The sequence below is a fragment of the Oryza glaberrima genome, chromosome 12 (genome assembly GCF_000147395.1).
Source record: "Oryza glaberrima chromosome 12, OglaRS2, whole genome shotgun sequence".
NCBI classification, from domain to species: domain Eukaryota; kingdom Viridiplantae; phylum Streptophyta; class Magnoliopsida; order Poales; family Poaceae; genus Oryza; species Oryza glaberrima.
Window position 1 is genome coordinate 5,472,288 of NC_068337.1, and position 25,016 is coordinate 5,497,303.

At 41.0% G+C, this 25,016-nt stretch overlaps 2 protein-coding genes across 2 annotated transcripts; one reads left to right on the forward strand and one right to left on the reverse strand.

Moving 5' to 3' along the window:
* The first annotated feature begins 1,048 nt into the window (after window positions 1–1,048).
* On the forward strand, window positions 1,049–4,171 carry LOC127757819 (adenine DNA glycosylase-like). The gene is made up of 7 exons (XM_052283402.1): window positions 1,049–1,429; window positions 1,547–1,606; window positions 2,151–2,267; window positions 2,358–2,455; window positions 2,977–3,527; window positions 3,623–3,726; window positions 3,802–4,171. The coding sequence occupies exons 1-7, from the start codon at window positions 1,049–1,051 to the stop codon at window positions 3,886–3,888; spliced, it is 1,398 nt and encodes a 465-aa protein (XP_052139362.1). The 3' UTR covers window positions 3,889–4,171.
* A 2,423-nt stretch (window positions 4,172–6,594) lies between these two features.
* On the reverse strand, window positions 6,595–9,727 carry LOC127757709 (receptor like protein 22-like). Its single transcript, XM_052283276.1, has one exon. The coding sequence runs from the start codon at window positions 9,725–9,727 to the stop codon at window positions 6,689–6,691; it is 3,039 nt and encodes a 1,012-aa protein (XP_052139236.1). The 3' UTR covers window positions 6,595–6,688.
* Between the last annotated feature and the right edge of the window lie 15,289 nt (window positions 9,728–25,016).

Below are 25,016 nucleotides of genomic sequence, written 5' to 3' on the forward strand. Positions count from 1 at the left end.
AGTATGCTTTTGGTTGAATTTTATTGCTAAAATTTTGAGCCTTCCTAGACCACTCGGTCTTCGACAATTTCTACTCAAGATCCTAGGCATTTCAAAATTTGTCATCTCATTTTTTTTGACCGGGAATTTGTCATCTCATTTGGCTAGATTTCAAAATTGCAAACACCAAGTGAAGTGAGCATAGCTCAATTGTTTAAGTTCCTCAGTGGAACCTGGCCACTCATGTGTAAGTCGTACCCATCGATAGTGAAATCTCCATGTTGACTTGATTAATCTTAAAATATATCGGTCCAATATTTCGAACCTACTCATAAGGTAAATATCTGTGTAAGAGTTCGTAAGGGTGAGTATGTACGCGTTAGGAACACATGCTTTTCTATTATGGCCTTATTTAGTTCCAAAACAAAATCTTTTCACCCATCACATCGAATGTTTGGATACATGCATGAAGTATTAAATGTGGACAAAATAAAAAACCAATTACATAGTTTGTGTGTAAATTGCGAGACGAATCTTTTAAGCCTAATTGTGCCATGATTTGATAATGTGGTGCTACAGTAAAAATTTGCTAATGATAGATTAATTAGTCTTAATAAATTCGTCTCGCAGTTTCCTAGCGGTATCAGTAATTTGCTTTGTTATTAGACTACGTTTAATAATTCAAAATGTATGTCCGTATATCCGATGTGATAACCAAACCCAAATTTTTTCCCCAACTAAACAAGGCCTATATTTCAAAAAAGAAAACTTGCAAACACCCATCTTAACGCCATGTTTAGTTCCAGAAAAATTCTTCAAACTTCCATCTTTTCCATCACATCAAAACTTTCATACACACAAACTTCCAACTTTTCCGTCACATCGTTTTAATTTCAACTAAACTTTCAATTTTGGTGTGAACTCATTTCATTTCAACCAAACAGCCTAGCCCTTTCCGAAATACTCATTTCATTTCTTTGCTCGATAAGTTTTTTTTTTGTTTGTCTCGCTGGCGCCAAGCTCGTCAATTCAAAAAATTCAAAAATAAAAAATCCGCCCTTTCGCGTCCATGGCCAAGAACCCCAAGGCGGCCAAGAACCGCCGCCCCACGACGCGGCGACCTCGCGCCGCCGCCTCCTCCGCGGACATCGAGGACCTGGCGTCGCCGTCCGGGTGCAGGGCGGCAGTGGGGCCCACCACGGCCGCCGCGGCGGTGCGCGCGGAGCTGCTGCGGTGGTACGACGCCAACCGCCGCGACCTGCCATGGCGGCGCGCCACGGAGCCGCCGGCGGGGTGCGGGCGCGGGCGCGGCGAGGAGCAGAGGGCGTACGCGGTGTGGGTGTCGGAGGTGATGCTGCAGCAGACGCGGGTTCCCGTGTTGGTCGACTACTACTCCCGGTGGATGGCCCGCTGGCCCACCGTGGACAGCCTCGCCGCCGCCACGCAGGAGGTGAGATTGGAGAAAGATCTCTCCTCCACCATCGCTGGAAAAAAAAATGCAATGTTTGATGCTGTGTTTGCGAGAGTGATAATGGAGTTCTTGATTTGTGGTTACTTATTGTTGCAGGAGGTGAACGAGATGTGGGCTGGGCTCGGGTACTACCGGAGGGCTCGATTTCTTCTCGAGGTGCGTAGTAAGTTAATTGATAACGAATTCATGGTTGGCTCTGCTCTTGATGGGAGGGATTGGGGAGGGCAATTTTCAGTTCTGCACAAGAATTTGACAACTTTTTACAGTGCCCGTGAACTGTTCGATGTTTTGTCTGAAAGACAGAGTTTTATTTGAAATCTGTTGTGTGTCTGACAGAGGAGGGAATTATGGGTACTAGTTCGTGATGTCTTCTGCAAGCGATTGCTGGCAATCTCATGTCAAGATATCAGTTCATCTGGTGACAATTTGGTTAGTTATGGTGGAATTGGCAACTGACAAGAGTTGAACAGAAATGATCCTTCTCTTCTTATTTATATTCAACCAATAGTTAGTACTTCATGGCCGTAGGAAGTTAGACAGAACTTAATAATGTGAGAGGCATATAAGTGCATATGCATCTATATATATGATGTCGATCAACTAATAGATATGTTAGTGGGGAGCAAGGCAATATTTTGGGCATGCATTTTGATGAATCATTTTGTAGGTTAATAAGATTTACCCTTTTCTTGAAAAGTAGGGAGCAAAGCAAATTGTTGAAAAAGGCAAGTTCCCTCTCACAGCATCAGCACTACGTGAGGTCCGTGGTATTGGAGATTACACAGCTGGAGCCATTGCTTCCATAGCCTTCAACGAGGTTGGGCTCCATATAATTTATGTCCTATTCAAATCACCATGGGTATCTCTTACATATTCTCATGATTATGCAACTTTCCTGCTAATGTAGGTTGTCCCTGTTGTGGATGGAAATGTTGTTCGGGTTATCAGCAGACTTTATGCTATTCCTGATAACCCAAAAGAATCCTCAACGGTGAAGAGATTCTGGTAACTATCTATCTTTGTTGATTAATGATTAGGATAAAACTGTAAAAATACATATCCATGTATCATGTATGTCCCATGACTTACACTAAAATAGCATTGAGTTTGGTAATACATCTTACTGCATTATCATTATTTTGGACAACACTGGCATTATACTGATATACAATTTCAGCCAAAATGTGTATGTTCATATTACCAATGTGTTCTCTGATCCCCATCCAAGTACAAACCTTATCTGTATATGACTGTATTTTGAACTGTCCTATCATACCACTTTCCCATACAGCTCTTTCTGAAATAGAAGCTTTATATATTTTTTAGATAATGGATAGAAATCCAGCCTCCATAAATGGATATACACAACCAAAGGTTACATGAATGCATATATTCCACATTTCATAACCAATATACATACAAAAACAAACAACCAAAAAGAAAAAGAAAAGACTAGAAAAAAGAAGCTTTATATTGATCTGAGAACTTCCAAATTGCATAGCCTTTGATCATTTCCTTGATCACAGGCAGCTCACTGGTGAACTGGTCGACCCTTCAAGGCCAGGAGACTTCAACCAAGCAATGATGGAACTAGGAGCAACACTCTGCAGCAAGACAAAGCCCGGTTGCTCCCAGTGCCCTGTCTCCAGCCACTGCCAAGCACTCGCACTTTCCAACCAAAATGCTTCAGTAAAAGTTACAGACTACCCACGAGTGGTTCCAAAAGCCAAACCACGGTCTGATTTTGCCGCGGTATGTGTTGTTCAAATTGCACAATGCTTGGATGAATGTATAGCAGACGCAACGGGCAACGATAATCTCTTTCTACTGATCAAGAGGCCAGAAGAGGGCCTGCTCGCTGGGCTCTGGGAGTTCCCATCTGTTCTTGTGAACGAAGGGAAGACTGATGCGCTGAATAGGAGAAAAGAGATGGACAAATATTTGAAGCAGCTCCTTGGCATAAATGTTAAAAGGAGATCCAGTGTGATCCTCAGGGAAGATGTTGGCCAACATGTTCACATTTTCTCACACATTCGCCTGACGATGTTTGTTGAGCTGATGATTTTGAACCTCAAAGGTAATCATTTGTTGTCCATACTAACAGTTACTCATTTCTGTTTAGCTACATTCTATTATTCATTTCCATGTAGTTGTCTAATTTCTTTACTGTAGATGATGGGGATGAATTATGCATGGAGGGACGAGATAGCAACAAACTGAGATTCATTGATGAAAATGCAGTCGACTCAATGGGATTGACATCAGGGATCCGGAAGGTATGCACAATATCAATGTGGTAAAAGTATTTCTTCAGAGTTTGGTGAAAGTTGTAAGATAAATGTTCACTTCAGGTGTACAACATGGTCAAGGCCTTCAAGGAGAAAAGGCTGAAAGAGCAGAGCCAAGTACCAACGAGGAAAAGTAGACGGCTGAAATAGCAGTTTTTCAAGTGATAGAGAGCGCAAATGCTAGAAATATAACTGCAGAAGCAACTAGTTAACCACTAAATACTGATATTTTCTTGTAGTAGTATGTATTTGTGCTGCTTACTCAACTTGGCAGCATACAGCTGCATTTTAGCAAAGGTGACCAGGAGTTGGCAGTGTTATTTTAAACACCTAGCAGTCACTGCTGAAAAACTCTACCCATTTTGGTTCATCAGGCTACGGTTCCTGAAAATTCATGGTCCGATTTATTCCTCAGCCATTTTTGCACATTAAGAGTTGGCAGCCATTTTTCTAACCTGACATTATATCAAGAAAATTATATCTATACTGCTAATTTTTACAAGGTACTAATTGTCAAGATTATGGATAAGGCATACATCCTATCCTACGATTTACCGAATATGCAAGATTGACATACCATCTTTCATACGATATATTTCCGTATACGATAAGGACGTATACAAGATATTATGAAAAATATCCTCACGGGCTGGCGATTAGCGGAGTCCTACTCATAGGGATTATTCTATATCGTGCATAGTTTATTATCTTTGAGTTCCACTTGGAGACTAAGGCAACTCATGGTATAAAAGGCACACTCTCGAAGGGGTTTAGGAACATCGAATCATAGCGCCAACACATCACCACCATAGCTTCCGAAGCCGAAGGGCACAAGCCGAAGCCACCGGGAGATCTCGTCGAACGATCTTGATAAGGATCTCGCTGGTGTCGTCGGATTCATCTGTTCTCTTTATACACTGTGTTTTTCATATCAATCTCATATAAATTGGATTAGGGCTATTACCTCACGGGGGGCCTGAACCTGTATAACCCTTGTCTTTTGTCTGTTTTGATGTTGTATTGTGTAGACCCTCGTATCAACGTACCCTAATACCCTATTTATCCGGTCTACGGGTATCCCTCGTCGACACTAATAAACTAGATATTTGATTTTTTTGACACTACAAATTGTGCTTTGATTATTTGACATCACCAGTCTACTGTCATTGACTAGGAACCTAAGATGGTTTCACATGTCATTTTACAGAGTGTCAACATAATCAAGGCGATAATGAATAGTGTCGATTGTCGAATCATCAAATTTTAGGACCCGTTTAGATCTCATCTCAAAACATTACACCCTATCAGATCGAACGTTTGAACACCTGCATGAAGTATTAAACATATATACTAAAAATAACTAATTGCACAAATTGTGATTAATTTGCGAGACGAATATTTTAAGCCTAATTGCTACATGATTTTGACAATGTGGTGTTACAGTGAACATTTGCTAATGACGGATTAATTAGGCTTAATAAATTCGTCTCGCGGTTTACCGACGGATTCTGTAATTAGTTTTTTTATTAGAGTAGTCTGACTTTTGACCAAAGTCAAAACGTCTTATTACCTAAAACGAAGGGAGTACTAACTTGCTAATTATACTTATGCAACTTTTCTTTATTTTTTCTCTTTCTAAGAATAATTTCTTTTTTTTTCTTCATATTGTTACGTATTTTTTTGTTTGTCCCGCGACCAGATACACTGCGTATCTATATGTAAAAGATATCTAAAGTGCTTAAAAATGACAAAAATTGTTACTCCCTCCGTTTCAAAATGTTTGACACCGTTGACTTTTTAGTACATGTTTGACCGTTCGTCTTATTAAAAAAATTTGTAAAATATGTAAAATTATATGTGTACATGAAAGTATATTTAACAATGAATCAAATGATATGAAAAGAATAAATAATTACTTAAATTTTTTGAATAAAACGAATGGTCAAACACGTACTAACAAGTCAACGGTGTCAAATATTTTGAAACGGAAGGAGTATATAGCATCGAAAGCTATGTTTTTTTTGTATGATTAACGCTGTTAAAAAGGAGAGAGTAGGCAAATTGCTCCCACCCGCCGGGAACTCCCACCGTGGTGCGCGAGACGTTGCCGGCGACAGGCAACGGATGCGGGGGAGGGGAAGGAACGTCGAGAGGGACGTACTCGTCGCCGCCACGCAGCAGGTAATCACGGGAGAGGTGAGCGCGGGAGATGTGTGTGTGGAGACCATGATTTGGCGCCTTGACATTGTGTTTGTGACCCCTCTCGCTCGCCGCTCGCTGCCGGAGGGGAAGGAGATGCGGGCTGTGACAGGAGGAATCGTACGTCTTCTTTCGTAGAGGCGAGTGAGTTGGGGAGATTATTGATCGGTTGCGCTCAGGATGCTGCGGTGTTGCATCCATTTCTTCACCTTTTTTGACAGTCTTCAATGTGCAGGTGCCCTGTTCGACGTTTTGCCTAGGAGGGCCTGGAGAGTTCGATCCAGTGTTTACGCATGAATGCCATCCTGTGATGTGATGATGACCAAAGCCGGTCTTCGGAGCAGCTGAGGTCAGTGGTGTGATGTTACTCTGATGTGGCTGTTATGGTGATATTTTTTAGCAATGGTGCAACAAACATGCTAACTACTCGAAGCGCAGATCAGCCAAGGCTGATGTTGGTATATGTTAACATCACCCAAAGCACTATAAATCGGAACAAATGACAAAATACATTTTTGTTTTGTTCCCTACCAACGTTTTCAGTGATTTATGGCGAGAATTCTGTAAAAGAAATACCCAGTCATACACGTATCATTGATGAAAATGACTTATTCAAGACATGATTACAAGAACCAAATACATTAGGTAACTGGCAAATACAGATTCATTTTATTTAGTATGGTGTCTGCATTATTACTCTAACCCAAAAGTCATAACTTAAATTACAATAACTGGCCTCTCTCAAAAGTACTCAATGTTGCTTTCTCATGTGGCTTCCCCAGACAATCAGGATTGTCATTGCAAAAGAAATGCCAAATCCCAATGCAGTGAAGAGGAGAAGTACAACATCTATGGATTTCTCTGAAGTGTATGGCATCTCAGTTGGCCCTTTTGGGTTGTCACATTGTCTAGATAATGGTGGTCCACACAAGCCAGTGTTTCCCAGAAAGGAGCTATTGGAAAATGTGGAAAACTGATATGAGTCTGGTATTCTTCCAACCAACACATTGTAGGACAAGTTCAGTGTTGAAAGGAAGTTCAGTGATGCTAGCTCATTGGGGATCTCCCCAGAAAGCTTATTTGAGGAGAGGTCCAATGACTCAAGTTGATTCAACCTGCCAAGCTGGGGTGGAATTGGTCCTGTAAGGGCATTGTGCGACATGTTGAGCCCATGAAGAAGGATAAGCTCCCCAATAGTCTCAGGGATCGTGCCATGGAATGCATTATTTGAGAAATCAATCAACACAAGGGTCCTCAAGATCTTGGAAATTGTCATGGAATTCCCTTTGTATGTAACTGTAGCAGTAAACTGGTATGTTTGCCCATGATAATATAGATTTTCCATGACTAATGTCTCATTATCAGACCTGGCCATCATGGACTTGAGCATCTTAAACCATGCCTCTGGCAATGTTCCATTGAAGTTGTTTGAAGCCATATCAGCAATTCTCAGTTCAGTAAATTCACAGGTGTCCCCACCAACCATATATGAAGGATCCATTACTTGTCCAGTGAACTTGTTAGATTTGAGGACAAGGACTTGAAGTTTGGGAAGTTCACTCACCCAACATGGGAAGGTATCACTAATCTGATTGCTTCCAATGTCGAGGAACTCCAAGTTCTTGCAAGCAACTAGAGATCTGGGTATCTTCCCTTCAAACAAATTGCCACTTAAATCTAGTGCCTCAAGTACACAACCTTCTTTAATGCTATCAGGTAATTTTCCAACAAGTTTATTTTCCTTTAGACTTAATACTTGTAATGCAGTCAGATCCTCCATTAAACAAGATGGAATTGGACCACTCAAGTTATTGTACGAGAGATCAATGAGTTGCAATGTCCTAACAGTGGTACAGATTGATGATGGAATATTTCCTGAGAGTTTGTTCTTGGAGGCCCTGAAAACAAGAGTTTCACCAAGGTATGTTGAGTAATGAAGAGGCATGGATGAGAACTGGTTGCTTGAGTAATCTAACGTGCTACTACCTTCTCGTGGTATTGGTATGGCCCCTTCAATACTGTTGAAACTGAGATCAAAGTATTCTATATGTAGAGGAAGCAAAGTATCATGTCCAAGACTCGTAAAGTTATTGTGTGATATGTTCAGCAGGAAAAAGTACAATCCTTTCCATGTCTCCCATGCCCACTGAGGTATTGCTCCCTGGATTTGGTTACATGAAAGGTCAAGGCTAGTGATCTCATTGAGATGCTTCAAGATGTTGGGGAAGGTAGATATGCTGCACGATGCTAAACTAAGGAAATTTATTTTTGGGAAGGACAACACTGATGAACTATTTTCTTCATCTACCACAAGTAATTTATTGTTTGAGAGATTCAGGACAGACAGATTTTCTAGTTTTGAGAATGAGGTGATTTCCACAGTGCCTGTAAAATTGTTCGAATGGAGCAGGAGAGTTTGCAACCGTGTCAAATTTAAGATCTGGGGCGGCATCTTCCCTGAAAATTTGCACTTATAGAGTGCTAATTTTCTCAATTCCCTTAAGTTTCCTATTGAAGAAGGCACTTGTCCAGACAATCCACAGTTAGAGAACCGGAGAACTGTGAGAGAAGTCAGGTTTGAGATCCATGATGGAATGGATCCTACTAGTTGTAACCCAGAAACTTCTAGCAAATCCAAGTATTTGAGGGTAGCTAATGAAGATGGCAGCATTCCAGAGAAGCCACTGGCACCGAGGTCCAACTTCCTAAGAGATTTGAGATTGCTGATGGAACTCGGTATTGTACCTGTGAAGTTTGTGAGACTGACAAAAACATTCTCCAAATTACTTGCCTGCGAGAAACTGGGCAGATGACCAGACAACCCCGGATTATTAATGATGTTTATTGTTGTCAACTTCTTGTGCTGGAAGATTGTGGGAGGAAACCATCCGTTGAACGCGTTTCTAGATAACTGAAGAACAGTGAGGTTGGAGAAGGTTGCCAAGAACTCTGGCACTGAACCTGACAAGGAATTGTAGTGAATCTCGACCGTAGTGAGAGATTGCATGGCAGAGAACGATGTGCAGATGGGACCTGTCAGTGAACACCAAGGCAAACTTAGAACCTGAAGCTTAGGTGTGGACTTTGCTATGTCATCACACCACCGTTCTCCGTTGCCGGACATTTTCACCATTCCCATACGGAGCTCCTCCAAGTTGGTGAGGTTTCCGAGCAAAGTCTTGATGTCTGGCGCTGAGAGCTGCCAAAAGGATTGTGAGGCATACCTCATGTTGTTGTTTTCATCGTCGTAAGTAACGATGTAGAAGCTGGTGGAGAGGTCAAGGTACACGAGTTTCGTAAGGCGCCCTATGCTGACCGGCACCATGCCGGCAGTGTTGGTGTCAGAGAGGTCAAGGTGAGTGAGCTCGGTGAGCTGGTCGAACCCCGCGAATGGGAGCTGCGAGGTGTTGAAATCGATGCCGGAGAGGTTGAGGTGCTGAAGTGAGGTTAACCTGAACAATGCAGGGTCGACGCTGACGGCTTGCAGGTTCTGGCCGCCCAGGTCGAGGGAGGTGACACGGCCGTCGGCGCCGCCGCAGCGGACGCCCTCCCAGCTGCAGCAGTCTGCACCGGCGACCCATGACCGAAAGGCGGTGGAGTAGTCGTCGCCGGCCGTCGCGGTGAAGGAGCCCTTCAGCCGGAGCAGCGCCGAGGCCTGGTCCGGAAGGCACGGAATGGGTGGTGGCACGGAGGAGCTCGTACGATGATCAGCGAGGGTGGTGGTGGCCTGGGCTTGCAGGAGGACGTGCAGCACGGTAAGCAATGATGGAAGATGGTGAGCAACTCTCATGGAGGACGATGACATGATGATCTGTGTTTGTTTGGCCTCTAATGGATGGAGACGTCAGCAATTCCCTACTTATACCGCGTCTTACTGGTATTTTTGCAACTTAGGGCCCCTATAAAATAGAGGACTGGCAAAGGATTTTTGAAGAATTCAATTCCTTCTGAATTTATTCGTATTGACCACATTAATTCATAGAAAAGGGTTAGCAATTTTTTCATAGAATTACGTTCCTATGGTCAATTCCATATATAGGAAGCGAACTTCCTTTTTCTTTCTCTTGGTTCAATTTTTCATTTGTTCAAATCAAAGGGCATCTCTTCCTATTTCATGTGCTTTGAATTCACGTAGGATTGAAGAAACATAGAACTTCAATTCCCGAATTTTTCTTATTCAAAGTACATACTACTTCAATTTTTCTATCCAACATTCCGGAGGAGCCCTTACTCTTGAATCCAGTGGCATATTAGCAATTCAGTCAAATCCGATGGCATTTTCACAACTGGAGCATACACTGATAACTGAACAAATATATAATAATTGTTTCTTAAAACTGTGTTTGACACTTAGCTTAATTTTTGGTAACCTCAGAAATGATCATCTTGTTACATATAATTATCACACCTATTTCATAACACACTCCTCACCGTGTAAAATTGAGGATAACAAAACACAAAAATATCGTTGGAGGTGTAGGTCAGGGCGCCGTGGAGGCGTTGGCATGGGCGTCACCATTGTAGCGGAAGGTTGGCACAGGTGGTGCCGGCGGCTGCAGGGTGGCGTCGGCGGAAGGCAATGGACGCATCGGTGTGGGAGGCGTCGGCGGTACTAGGATTATTGTATCACAGTTTGTAAAAGTAGAGAATAATTGTATCGAGAGTAGAGTAATATTTATTTTTAGTTTCTTTTATTTTTTTTAAATAAATTTATTTTTAGAGTAATCATTGTATCGGAGTTTGTAAAAGTAAAGAATAATTGTATTGATAGTAGATAAAGTGAGGAATAGTTATATTGAAATTTGATAAAATAGAGATATTCTAGTCTTTTTTTATTTTGTGTTGGTACGTGTGAAATGTGAAAATGATTATTTTGGTACGGAGGTGTAAATATTAAAAGATAATGATGTCCTAACATATGTGCGAGAAAACATTTTTATAATCTTATAACATTAATAATGTTCTTATTCGAATAATTTTATATTGAATACCATTTTATAAATATATAGTTTAAAAAATAATGATAAAACAACTGCATTAATTAAAAACTACGGTGACATCTAAAACGACATCCTTTTGAGAATAGAGGCCGTACTAGTTGATTCAATATAATCTATTTTGTTCAATTGTTACTGGTACAAAGTAAAAGGATTGAATTAGGGGTGTTCTAAACTAAAACTACGGTAATAAAAGATGGCCCAAATTCACTCTACCTACTATCAACGGCAGCCTGAGTATCGTTGCAGTATTTGTTTCCTTCGCTGCTCTCTCGTTTCTGATTTCTGAGTCACTGGAAGGCTACAGACATCTAGCGGCATTACTTTTATTTTTCTATCTAATCGAACGGCCACCTTTCTTCCGTGTGTTATGTCTTTTTCTTGATCCTAGTTATACAATCTCAGATATAATTGGTATCACAGAATTCATATGATAAAACAATGTTTGGACAAGAAAATTAACTCTGTAGCTTAAAAAATTGTGCTCATACCGAACACAAACTGAATCTAATTGCTCCTCAAGATTTCTGCCTATCAAAAGGAAAGTGCATTCATCTAAAAAACCCGCTCCTTGCAAAGCAAAGAATGCAGCCATCTATCTATCCAACACGGCTTGTAACTTAATTAGCAATGAGTCTGGTAACAAGCTTATAGCATTCAATAAAAAATAAAGATTGGCAGACATGGATCTTGACTCAAAATGGATCCAGATTACCATTTGATGGTGAGAAATTTACAGCACCACCAAACATTCCCTCAGCCACAATTTAAAATGCACAATCTGAATGTTGGCCTATTCCAATTGTTGAATTAACATCATCAGGCTGCAAAGAACATTGGAATGTTACATAATGCAGTGAATATTGTAATAAGTGATCTAGCAAAATTTATGCTTGAACACTGAGCATGTTGGGTAGATACAAAAGAGAAGTATGTATTTATCAGATCATAATTTCATAAATTGGGGTGACACCATGTCATGTAGCTATTTCACAACTGAAAATAGAATTGTCTAGGCATTATAGATAGTAACAATTATAACAAGGCTTCAAATAATTATAGTAAGATGATACAATGCTGTAGACTGAATCATATATGGGCAAGGCAAAAAATAAGACTAGGTATACTGAAGAAGCCAACCATCAGGGCATCAAGTGATAAATAATAACAGCAAGAGGGCTACTAGTTGGAATTTAAAAATGCATGAAATTCTTTATGATAGGGAATTGTTAACAATAAAATTTGGTAACATACATGGAGATAAACGATGAGCAGATTTTGAGGATATAATCCGGTTTCCAAAAACAGAACAGTGCCTTGGCTGCGGGGCTGTATTGGCCGACACCGAATCGGACAAGCTTGGCCGATACAGGCAGGACAAGTTCATATCTGACTCGGATGAGGGAGTTGAAGATATTTTCAAACAAGCGTCGAGTCTAGTGGAGATAATTGTATCTATTAATTAGGATAAGTGTTAGTTTCCTTTGTGTCCACAAATCTATGTTAGAGTCCGTAATGGGTTGGTATGTTTATTTTGTACTTAGGAAAGTTTGAGTCGCGTCCGATATAGACAAGATTGTATGTTTCGGGTACAAATATATGCCCAGGGTCTTGTAACATGAACAACAATAGTTCAATAAACACTTTCGGTGCATCACTACAATTTTGCTTTCATTTTTCTCGACGAGTTCTTGTTTTGAGTTGGTTGCATCGGTTTCGATCTCCAACGAGAGGTAAGACTTGTTATGTCGGTTTGCATTATCGAGATTAGTGCTTACATCTTTTCGACACTCTAATCGTGTCTATGTAAAGCACCGAATTATCATCTATCTTAGTTAATCTAAGTGGATGGCTCTTTTTACTTGTATTGGCCAGATCTTTTTAGGGTTTGGTCGATATCGGCTAAACAATTCTCATTGGTTTAGATTAACTAAGGTATCCAACACCCAGAAAATCAATCAAGAGCCCGATTCTTTAGACTTTATGCATCAATTGAGTTTGACCTAGATAAAGTGAACTATTTGAGTACCATGCTCTAAGGGTTATGGATAATACATACCCAATAGTAGTCGATTAAGCTCGGTGGAGCCCACCATCTGCCAAGTCTTATACGGAATCATACTTTGTATATAGAAGGAGTTCCGGATAAGAAAGGATAAGCAGAGTTCTACAGGGAAACTATAAGGACTATTCGGATTGTATTCATACTTGTCTCCGTAGTTTTACTTGGACAAGGGGACATCTATGGGTATAAATACAAGAGCTCCTAGGAGGAGAGGGGGACACAAAGCGACCAAGACAAGCCCAGAAAAACCAACAAGCTTTGTCAGAATAGACACCAATACATGCCGCCAGACATCAACATCAGAGATCTGCCTAGACAGACCGAATCTAGTGCCTGCGGAGGCTGACAAGAGGGATTTAGCGCCATCTCTGATCTCGCCGAGTTCATATTAGAGGAGGAAGACTACCCTGTTGTCGACTATGTGTTGGTGCTCACTCCACCATGTCGACGACAACTAGATAGGTTATCCCAAATATTTTACTTTTGTAATTCTGATGAATAAGAGCAATACCGGCTTCGGCCAACAGGAGTAGGGTTATTACCTTCCGGTGAAGGGGCCCGAATCTATATAAAAATAGTTGCCTCCGTCTCTTTTACCTCAATCTTGCATATATCTTGGTACCAACGATCCCCATACTATGCAAATACTATAGTCGTGATCTAAAACATTGACACATGCCTATCTAATATTGCAAAGAAAGCTAGAAACTTTTACCCTAAATTATTCTTAAACTTCCTCAGCTTTAGGATTACTTTTATCAGTAAGCCTAATTTTGTAGTGCTCCCAATTTGCTGCAAACAAACCTTTTTCTTTGTATCTTTCTACATATACCAAGATGGTGGGTCTTTAATACAAGTGTGAGCACACTATTTGGCATTCGGATAATAATTACTCTTTTTAACCACTAATTTTCCATAGTTACCGTATAATTTAATACCTTTAGAAAGTGCCTCTATTTTTGGTTATAGGCATAAAAATATCTCTAAAAAATGCCATAAGGCATAGAGACTTTTTTAGAATATCTCTTTGTGTCTATATATATAATTAAAAAAAAACACTTACAAGGAGATCTTCAAAACGCCTCTACATCATCGTAGAGGCATCCTAAAGATCTCTCTATAGTAGTATAAAAATATCTCTGCAAAACATTTCTGTTGTAGTGAGAGAGGAAGACTTCCAAGTCCATGCATATAGTAGATCCATTCTTAAAATGATGCCCTATGATACATGCACAGCTGAAATCTTAAAATCGTAAATCATTTATTGATAAAAGATGTAATGATCTAAAATATAAACCCCGTATTTGTAGATTTGTCATGAAAAGCATATTTGTATAATTATATTATAAATATTTTTTATAAATAGATATATAGTTTGAGAAAGTAATGGTACAACAAGTGCATCAATGCATTATACGTCGATGTCTAAAATTAAGGCCATGTTTAGATCCCACTCCAAAATTTTTCACCATGTCACATCGAAAGTTTGAAAGTATTAAATATAGTCTAAAAAATAACTAATTATACAGATTGCGACTAATTTGCGAGATGAATCTTTTAAGCCTAATTGCTTCACGATTTGACAATGCTAATTGCTTCACGATTTGACAATGTAGTGCTACAATAAACATTTGCTAATGACAAATTAATTAGGCTTAATAAATCCATCTCGCAGTTTACTGACGAATTCTGTAATTAGTTTTTTTATTAGTGCCTAAATATCCCTTGCGACACCCTATATAATACCCGATGTGACACTCTAAAACTTTACACCCCTAGATAAACACCCCCTAACATCTTTTTGAGAATGGAGGCTGTACTTAGTTAAGTACCTAAACCATTAGGACGCGCTGTGTGACCAATTTGTTTGATCAACCATAATTACGATATGCTGGATAACCGTCCAACATTTGCGTCGGGGTCAAGCAAACTACAATTGATAGATTCATGCATCGCCATACGCATTTATAGACGACGACTTTGAAGCCAATGCATATACTCCCTCCATACTTATAAAGAAAGTCCCTCCATACTTATAAAGAAAGTCGTTTAGAACAGTGTTTAAGTCAAACCTTGAAAATATAAATCATGAATAGCTTTCAAGTTGTTGAGTTTGAAAATGTAAAAATTATATGTATAGATTTGTCTTGAAAACTACTTTCATAAAAGTATACATATATCACTTTTCAATAAATATTTTTATAGAAATAAGAAGTCAAAGTTGTGTTTTGGAGACCGTGTCGCTGTCCTAAACGACTTCCTTTATAAGTATGAAGGGAGTGCAATCTCTATCCTCAAAAGGACGAAGGATGGCTCCGAATTATTGAAATCTTAAATCACTAGTCCCTCCTTCCTCAAAAGGATAGCTCTGAAATACTGAAATCTTAAATCACTACTCCCTCATTTCATAAAAAGCGTAATTTTACGGTAAAAATATGCTGAAAATTTAATATTATGACTCTTTTCTAAAATTAATTTTACAAATAGACCGTAACAGAAACTTTAACCAAAACTACCCCTATATCTCAGCGCTAAGCCAGGAGGCGCTGAGATTGCAAGAGATAACACCACACAATATTTACTTCGATACGATATATGGCATGTTAATTACGTGGCTGCATGTCAGCGCCAATGAACTCAGCGCTGAGCTGTTGAAGCTCATGCCACTGCCCCGACGCTGAGATTATTTGATTCACTTTCTAAAATAGTTTTTGCCACGGTCTAATTATAAAATAAGTTTTGTAAAAAGGTGAAAATGTCAAAATTATGGAAAATCTGTCTATAAAATTATGATGGTCCATCAGAGCCATCCTTTTGAAGATATAGATTGTATATGCGTTGACTTCAAAGTCGTCTTCCATAAATGCATATGGCACATGCGTGAATCTATCAAATTGCAATTTGCCTGACTGGCTGACTCCGACGCAAATATTGGACGGCTATCTAGCATAACATAATTATGGTTGATCAAACGAATTGGTCACACGGCGCGTACCAATGGTTTAGGTCACATCTAAATAAGTACTTACTCCCTCGAGACTAATAATACTTGTTGTTTTAGACAAGGATGAGGTCAAACTTTTAGAATAATTAATTATGAATCATTTTTAAAATATTTATCTTCCAAATATGGTGACTGCATGTATAGATTAGTCTTAAAAAGTATTTTGATAAAATCATATATTTGTTAACACTTTTATACATATTATAATAGAAAATAATAATCAAAGTTGTTTTTTTGGAGACCGTGCACTTGTCCAAAACGAACCCGGAGGGAGTAACCAAGTATTACCTTCTACTCCCTCCGTTTCACAATACAAGTCATTCTAACATTTTTTATATTCATATAGATGCTAATGAATCTAGACACACATATATATGTTTAAATTCATTAGCATCTATATGAATGTGGGAAATGCTAGAATGACTTACATTGTGAAACGGAGGGAGTACGTGATGATGATTGGGAGCCCTTCAATGACCTTCTGGTTGGAGCTAGTGCTCGGCCGGACCTTTTTGTTTTGTCGGCTTCGATCTTGTCAGCTAAAACAACTTTGTTCTTAACACGACATTCTTGCCTTGTCTTTTCATCCGATGATTAATCTCCTCTTGAACTTCTTGGAACTATTCCTTGTTTCTCATCCTCTGGACCCTCCTTTTCTGATTCTTGGTGAAAATACTAGAAGGGCACCACCATTGGAATTTCTAACGACATTACTAGAAATATAATTCCCAGCAATGGCACAGAAATACTTCTGGTATATTATGGTTATAGAGTTCATCCGCAAGCGAACGGATATACCATTGTAGCATTTCGCCTGAGAGTATTCCAAGGGTATCGTATTTATTTTATCCCGTGGGAAGATCATGTAGAGAGAACTCAACTATTTATATATAACTTGTAATAATCATATTCTTAACAGGGGTTAAGATAATCCAAGGGGTAGAGTGACACACAAGCATTAACAACTCATTCTCATAATAAATGATCTAAGCTAAGTAGGAAGAAAAGAGAAAGAAAATCTATTCCTACACTTCTAATATACATAGTATACATACATTCTAGTTAACTGATATACTAGCTAATACCCTCTATCTGATGCCCTCCTGGTACTTCGAGAAGCCACCCCTGACTGTCGAGCTCCTTACGACAGCCTGTCATGACCATACAACCGGGGCTAAATTCGAAGGAGTACCCTCCCCAGGAAATTAACTTAGGACTATATACACACGCGGAGGAATAGCCGTACTGAGCTGTCACCATCAGCGGCCCACCTCTCATTCGCAGCATATAACCCCAAATAATGATACCCAATAATCTAGACACCACGCTAAAACTACCAGATACTACTCTAATATCATCGTCATGACATAGAGTAATTGCAATAGCAAACATTATACCCGTACCTATGCATCTCCTAGATAAGCTATCAGTATAATCTGTATAACATGAACATAATATAAAGTTGGCATTCATTTACTCGGAAATTATTTCAATACCAGAATTGTATAAAGAAGAGTATTCTAAATAAATACAAAGCTTACAAAAGAGGAAAGGAGAGCTACTGGAACCATACCCGAACTCTTTTGAAGGCTTCCGTACTCCGATTTCTATTCTATTCATACTCCACTAGCTTGAGAATACTAAACTAAACTTAAGAGAATATGAGAGACCTCTTGCTTGAAGTGTGTGAAGAAATGAAGAGAGTGAGCTCCTTAAATAGGTAGGTAATGACGGTTATGGTGGTTGGAAAGGTCGGTAATACCCTCCAACCGCCATAGGGAGGCAATCCACACCGTCCAGAAGAAACCCTGCATCCAACGGCGCTGAGGAGGGTTCGGCCAAACCTCTGGTTCGGCCGAACCATGGGCTGGCCCAATCCAGCCCATTTTCGGATCGCGGCCTCCTCCTTCGTTGCTCACTTCAGACTTGTGAATTTTGGCCCAATTCGTCATGTCAATTATGAATTCTTGGCCATTCATACATAAGTCTAATTCTTGACATCGTCTGATTTGATGTCGATTTTCCTCCACTTTATGGTTATTCTCTGCAAAAGGTTAGTAAACCTAGTACCAGTGGACAATTATTATTCTGACTCAAATATGCATTGCAAGCATAACTAGTTCTCCTCTATTTTTGCAATATTGACGATCGAAACTGATCGCTAACGACCGTTAACAGCTAGTTGATCTAAGCATGGCTAAGCATTCCTAAACTAATCATCTAGTCAAATTATTATCCCAGGCTATCAATGAATCAGAGTAAACAAAGGCTGAGTATGGGTAAATTCCATCCAACATGACACTATAAAATAATGCAATTTTAAGGGAAAAGCAGGGTTTTGCAAATAGGCTCAATATGATCAATGATATCTGTATGACTTGCCTTGTTCTTGAGCTGACGGGACCTCGACGACCACTTCAAAATAAATTGGAGCGTTGGAACTGCTGGAGTCTAAATGACAAACAAGGCACACAATAAATACAAACTAAAAAGCAATTGAAACGGCAAAATAAAACCAATTTTAATGGATTCTTAACGTTTTAACAAATTTACTGCAATTTGAATGGGTTAAAACGGAGTTTAGATTATTTAGTTATGAATTTTACAAGATGCTCTACGTTATTTACTATTAACAGAAAAACCTTAATCATTTGCCAGAGATTAAAGCCCAAAAGGAAAAATAAGATCAAAGGATAGATTGACTGGCAAGCGAGCCTCACGAGATACCGACTCAATGAGTCAATTCTACGTGGCACGGGATCACCCAAATGATCAACCGAAACCGGCGAACGGAACTGGCGGCTCTGAACGGCTCTAACTAAAGAACGACTCAACACGGATGAATGAACGAACCATAGGGGAACACTTCGTTCGAACGAACGAGCGAACGACTCAACAACGGCTGCGGCTAAACCGGTGGGCCAGACACGATTCACGGTAAAGCCCCGGTATGGTAAACGATAGGCTGGAAGGAACCTAGGGTTGCACATACGGCTAGACAACTCGACTATCGAGCAACGGGAGAAAACAATGACTAGGGTTTAGCGGCACACGGCTGCAACACAGCGGTGCAAAGCGGCAGCTTGGCTTGGTGGTGGCGGCGCTCGGCTGCGGCGGCTCGGCAAGCAGCGTCAGCGGGGCGGTAGCGGCGGTGCGGCACGGTGTGGTGGCGAAGCGCGGCAGCGGTGGCATAGCTCGGCTCTAGGGCTGCGGGTGACGGCGGCTAGCTCGGGAGGGGCTAAAACTATTGAGTTGGAAAAGGAAAAAAAAACAAGGGGAGGTATTACTTATATAGGGGAGGATTAGATTAGGAAAGGAGGAGTCCTAGAGGTAGTAGGACTGGGAGGAGGGGAGGGAGTCAAACAGGAGGGGGAGAGGGGGCGCGCGTGCGAGAGGAGGAGGGGGAGGGCGCGGCTGGCTAGAGAGGGGGGGGGGGGGAGGAAACAAGGGGAGACTAGGACTTTCCCAAAAAGGAAAAACAATGTAGCGCTGTTTTTGGAAGAGAACGGAAACGTCTCACGAACTGAAATGGATAAGGTTCGTCATGCAAAACGAAACCGCGGACTGAGAGGGGAGTGAATTGGGCACAATTCACGACCAAAGGCGAAGGAAGAAATTTTTGCCCCAGATATTCTGATATTTACTCTTTAAATCCTGTTAGTGATTTTTAGGGCAAAGAGAATTCAAAAAGAAATTCTCCCTGGCAATTCCAATTATTAAATGTATTGTTATTTAGGGTTTTCTCCTTATTAACCAAAGCAAATTCTTGAAGCCATTTATTAGTGATTTGAAACCTAAGGGAAGGGAAAACTCCAGGTGTGACACATGGCAGCAGTTTGGTGCTCAGGAAAATCTTCACAGTGTTGCCTTAGCATGGAGGACGAGCTTCACGGCAGCGGCTCGATGCGGCTCCATGGTGGTGGCTTGACGAGGAGGAAGGAGGTAGTCCGCCTCCGCCACAATTGGACCAAAGAAAAAGGAGGCCGAGATTTCAACTCCAGCACTGCGATGACTCGACGAGGAGGAAGGAGGCCATCCGCCTCCGCCTCATCTGGACCGAAGAGGAAGGAGGCCGATGTAAGATCAAAGTGTGTTTTGATTCTTATTCTGTGATGAACAATTGGCATCTGTGTTTATTGGTTTTGATATTTGGAGATTATCGTCGAAGTGGTTTTGGAGATAATCAATTTTCAGGTGATGATTGGATTCACTGTTATTTTATTTGACCGGTCCGACCGGGTGGAGGTTGCCGGTCAGACCGGCGCTATGTGTGCGGTCAGACCGGCCAGGCCCGCGATCTGACCGGCTGACGCTGTGTCGGTTTCGGTTTCAGGTTGTTTCTTTGGATATCCGTCATTATTTCATGATTATGACTTCTAGATGGATACTATATGTATGTAATATTGTTGTTTGCTACTAATGAGTCAAGTTGGAGATAGCTTGTCTCGGAATATGGTTTCTTTGTTTATTTCATGTGTAGGTGACTCGATGCCTCGGGAGAGTATTTGCGGTGATGGACCGGGAGTCAGCTTGGTGGTAAGACGATGTCCGCGGTGGTCAGATATCATGCGGGATACTAAGGCTAGAGTTGATGCACGTGGTTGGTGAAGATTCCATATGTCATACGATGGAGGTATTGTGTGCGTATGGATGCGGAGTCGAATTTGGAAGGAGTCCAAATTTGATACGATTGGTTATGTAAAGTTTCTTTCTTGTACTAGAGGGTTTCCTAAGGTGTTTAGGACTCTTAGTATGAGTTTGGTTTGTGGCTTTAGGCTGCATACCTCATGTATAAATAGAGGGGGAGCGTGAGGCTTCCCGGTATCGCTTTTGAGAGCAATAGAGTTGCTAGTTTAGTTAGAGTTTCGAGTTTAGTCGAAATTTTTGTAAGGAGTGCTGTTGGTGCACTTTGTAAACACAGAGAGAAGCAATAAAGTTGTCATCTACTTTGAGGGTTCTTCGATTTGTGTTTCACCGGGTTTCGACGGTCTAACCGGCAACTCACCGGCGGTCAGACCGGCGGCATTGCGGTGGTCAGACCGACGGGAGCACGGCGGTCAGACCGGCGGCGGCGACAGGCGCGGCAGGCGACATCGGCGGTCAGACCGGGTGATCTATACCGGTCAGACCGGCGGCATCCACACAGTCAAACCAGTAGATTAATCTCGGTCAGACCAACTTCCGTCGATTTCGAGGGTAACTTTTATTTCCGCTAAAAGTTTTCGGTTTTTGGGTATACCAACCATTCACCCCCCTCTGGTTGGCTTAGTACTTGTGATTCGATCCTACAGCCGAGAGTCGACCTAAGCCACGATGGCTGCTCGATGAGGAGGAAGGAGACCCGCCTCCACTTGTTCAGCCCCATCAGATCTGGTGGTCCCAAGCTAGCCCACCTGCACCGTCATTTGGTTTCCAAGCTATCATCGGGGTTCGTCATCGGCATCGACATCCGCTGCCGCCGGCAGATCTCCCTTCCTGAGGCTTGACCTCTTCGTTGCCAGCTCCTTTCTTTGCTCGCAGTTGTCACCGCTGCTATGTCCGACTTCCTGAGGACGAGGAGAAGCAGGAGAAGGCGCGGGGAGAGCGAGGAGGAGAAGGCACGAGGAGGCCTGCGCCCCTCCCGTGGCTGGATCCGTCGCGCACACACCTCGCGTAGCAGTCGCATTCAGTGTTGTGGCCGCCGTGATGAGCACGAGAGACTAGGGGCGCAGGGGCGGGGGAGGGGGAGTCGGAGATGGAATCGGTGCAGTTGGTCACAAACTTTTCACAAGCTTTCACTTAAGAGTCAAACTATATGGATTACCCAAATGTTAGAAATTGCCAAGATCAGAGACAAACACACACAAACACGAGAGCGAGTGGCAGAGCTTGAAACCTTGACAACAATGGCAACGAATGCCATGGCAACAGATGCTGGATTTTTTTTGTATTGTACTTAGCTTCTCAACAAAAGGATGAATATGTGCTTTTATAGGCCCAGGGTGACACACAAACGGAGCACAAACTCCATCCCCGGCCTTTACTCACACGATCCGCACGTCCCGGCTCACACCATGCATCAGCACATACTCCGCACACGACATCACGCCCTCCAACTGAACCCGATGCACACGCTTGCATCACAGCTAGCCTGCGCTAAACTCAGACGAACCTCCATTTGACACACGCATGACTGAACACACACGGTCAGGTTTATTTCCTAACATCAAACACAGTTGTGGTTGGTCAGATCGGCATTTACACCTTCCCAACTTTTTCTTCAAACTTCCAACTTTTCCATCACATCAAAACTTTCCTACACACACAAACTTACAACTTTTTCATCACATCGTTCCAATTTCAATCAAACTTTCAATTTTAGCGTGAAGTAAACACACCCCAAGGCGTCTGATCTATCTCTGGAATCACCACGTAGTGGGACGACCAAAGTGAACACACGACACAGCTGGGACAAAATTTTGTGCTGCTCAAACAACAGCAGCTTTCTGATGAGTATTTATTTCTTTCCACTATTACATAAAAACACACATACACGCATTGTACTCAAAGAGACAGCAGCCAATGACACAAATCGCTGACATCGAATTTTTAATGCGCTAGGAATAACAAACTGAGAGCATTGATTGTTTACTTATTTTTCACGTACGTGGTGAAATGGAGTATTTAATGTTCACATGAGCTCATGGCTGCGCAGGCGGGGGCGGGGGTGGGTTCGGTACCGCCGTTGGCGGGCATTGTAGCCCTGGAGGATTGGTGCAAGTTCCCCAAGGAGGACCTAAATCTGCTTCTTCCAAAGTCCTCGCGGAGGCCATGATGATGGGCGCCTCGTGCAGATGCAGCTTCGTCGCCGAGAACACGATCACCGTGAAGAGGACGAGCAGCATCAGCGGCCGGCCGCTGCTGGACGTTCTAGGTGTGGCCATCATCGATAGGCTAGGAGGTAGCTAGAGCTCAGCTGGCTAGTTTAATTCGTCACGACCTGATCTTGGGAGGCTCGCGAACAGGTTTTCTTTGCCTTCGTCTTCGAGTGTATAGCCATTTTTATAGGACGTGCTAGCTTTTGGAGTTAGCTAGCCGGGCGCTGGTCAATTGGTCATTGAAGCGATCAGCAGCCAACTACTCACTGCTCGTCTGGGATTAAGTGGCTTGTCTTAATTATCAATTCAATTTGGTTTCTTTCACCGGCGCGTATGCAATTAGTTACAGAAATGAAGAGGGTGACAATGGGAATGCAAGTGGGCACCCAACTTGTTTTTAATTACAGTCCCTCCTGGTGTACTGTTTCTCCCTCGGTTGCGCCCTCGGTTATATATTCTTGGTTATATATTCTTGATTCATTAACATATATATATAAATGTAGACAATACTAGAACGGCAAAATCAAGAGCTAGCCACAGCTGCCAATCGGTAACATTTCGGGGGAACACGGCGAAACGATGGACCGGGCAAAGCAAAGGGGTCGACAGTTAGCCCGAGTAGAACGAAACCGAGCTGAGCACTCTGCTGTTTTCGTTGGAGCAGAGGTTCTTGCCGGAATTGTCAGATGTTACATCCGTTCTAAAATAAGTACAATTTCAAAAGTACCATTTCAAAACCGGATGCCACAGACATGTTTCCAAATTACCATTTATCTAGACATTTTCTTCATTGGCTTTGGAAGGAGGAGGATTTAATTCGTTTGGAAAACATGTCTAACAAATTAGTTAAGCGTAAATTTAAAGTAGGGCTCTTTTCTTTTTTTTTAATTGAATGTTTAGAATTTTTTTTCAAATCCTAAAGAACTTTTATTACTAACAAATATGTTTCATTTGAACCATAAAGTTAGGGTGTAGTTGAGAAAAAGGGGATTGACGAGATTGAGAAGATACTCAAAACGAGGTGAGCCATTAGCTCATGATTAATTAAGGATTAATTATTTTATATTTTAAAAATGAATTAATATGATTTTTTAAAGCAACTTTCCTATAGAAAATTTTTGCAAAAAACGCACCGTTTAGTAGTTTGGGAAGCGTGCGTGCGGAAAACGAGGTGCTTCCTCCCTCAATGTCCTCCAAACTAACGCTGCCTTAGTCTTCCTAGTTGATTCACCTTGTCATTACATACTTATATATAAATTAATAAAGATCACGAAAATATACATGTGGTAGACATTGCTTCATGTGATATGCATGATATATAGTGTTTTTTTTTGAAAAAAAAACTAGTAAAAATGAGTCCCAAAAATTTAATTTAATAGAAACAAATATAAATTTTCAACTAACTCTATGCTGCTATCTCAGTGTGGCTTATATATGCAATTGATGCCAATAAACTCATAATGCTATGGTATATTATAGATAGAAGGTCATTAATATTTAAGTTATGTTCAAATGGATCAATTTAGTGCCTATTGATATTTGTTTATTTTCTGTTTTATTTTATACAAGACTTTTTTTTTATAATATAGGAGTTATGAATCTTAAATTGTTGATTCATTTATGAATGGGGAGGAGGGGAGAGTGGGCCTGAGGTGAGAGGGGAGCGGTAGATAGTGTTACGTTGTGTGCATGTGAGTGGAGGGTGAGGTGGAGGCAAGTAGGTTTTTCTATTTTTTCTAAATGTTTCAAGTAAAAACTGATGATACGATGTTTTTTCTGTTAATTTCTAACATTTTTCTTCTAACTTTTAAGACGTAACTCATGGCAGCTTAAAATTTTCTAAAAATAGATCTAATGGTTGAAAATAACGGATTTACCGATTTAAATGGAAATCTGTGGCAAACTGTTTTTTTCCATGCAGTTTCTAAGATTTTATTAAAAAAATTTAAATACATAGCACGTGACGACTTAAGAGCACTATAGAGGATGTACAATCATGTAAGAAGATATAATAGTTATCGTCCATGTTCCATGCTTGTTGCTATTTTGTTGTCATGCAAAAGCTACTAGGGGTCTATGTTTAAATGATATGTTTTTATTTTTATATAGAGAAACTTGGGTAATATAGGTCTTGAATTATTTATTTAATTATAAAT

Bases quoted from the DNA above. Each gene is read 5' to 3' on its own strand.
- LOC127757819 (XM_052283402.1), top strand. From the start codon at position 1,049: ATGGCCAAGAACCCCAAGGCGGCCAAGAACCGCCGCCCCACGACGCGG. The intron at 1,607-2,150 runs GTGCGTAGTAAG...CTTGAAAAGTAG, and splicing joins GGGCTCGATTTCTTCTCGAG to GGAGCAAAGCAAATTGTTGA. The intron at 3,528-3,622 runs GTAATCATTTGT...TCTTTACTGTAG, and splicing joins GATGATTTTGAACCTCAAAG to ATGATGGGGATGAATTATGC.
- LOC127757709 (XM_052283276.1), bottom strand. From the start codon at position 9,727: ATGAGAGTTGCTCACCATCTTCCATCATTGCTTACCGTGCTGCACGTC.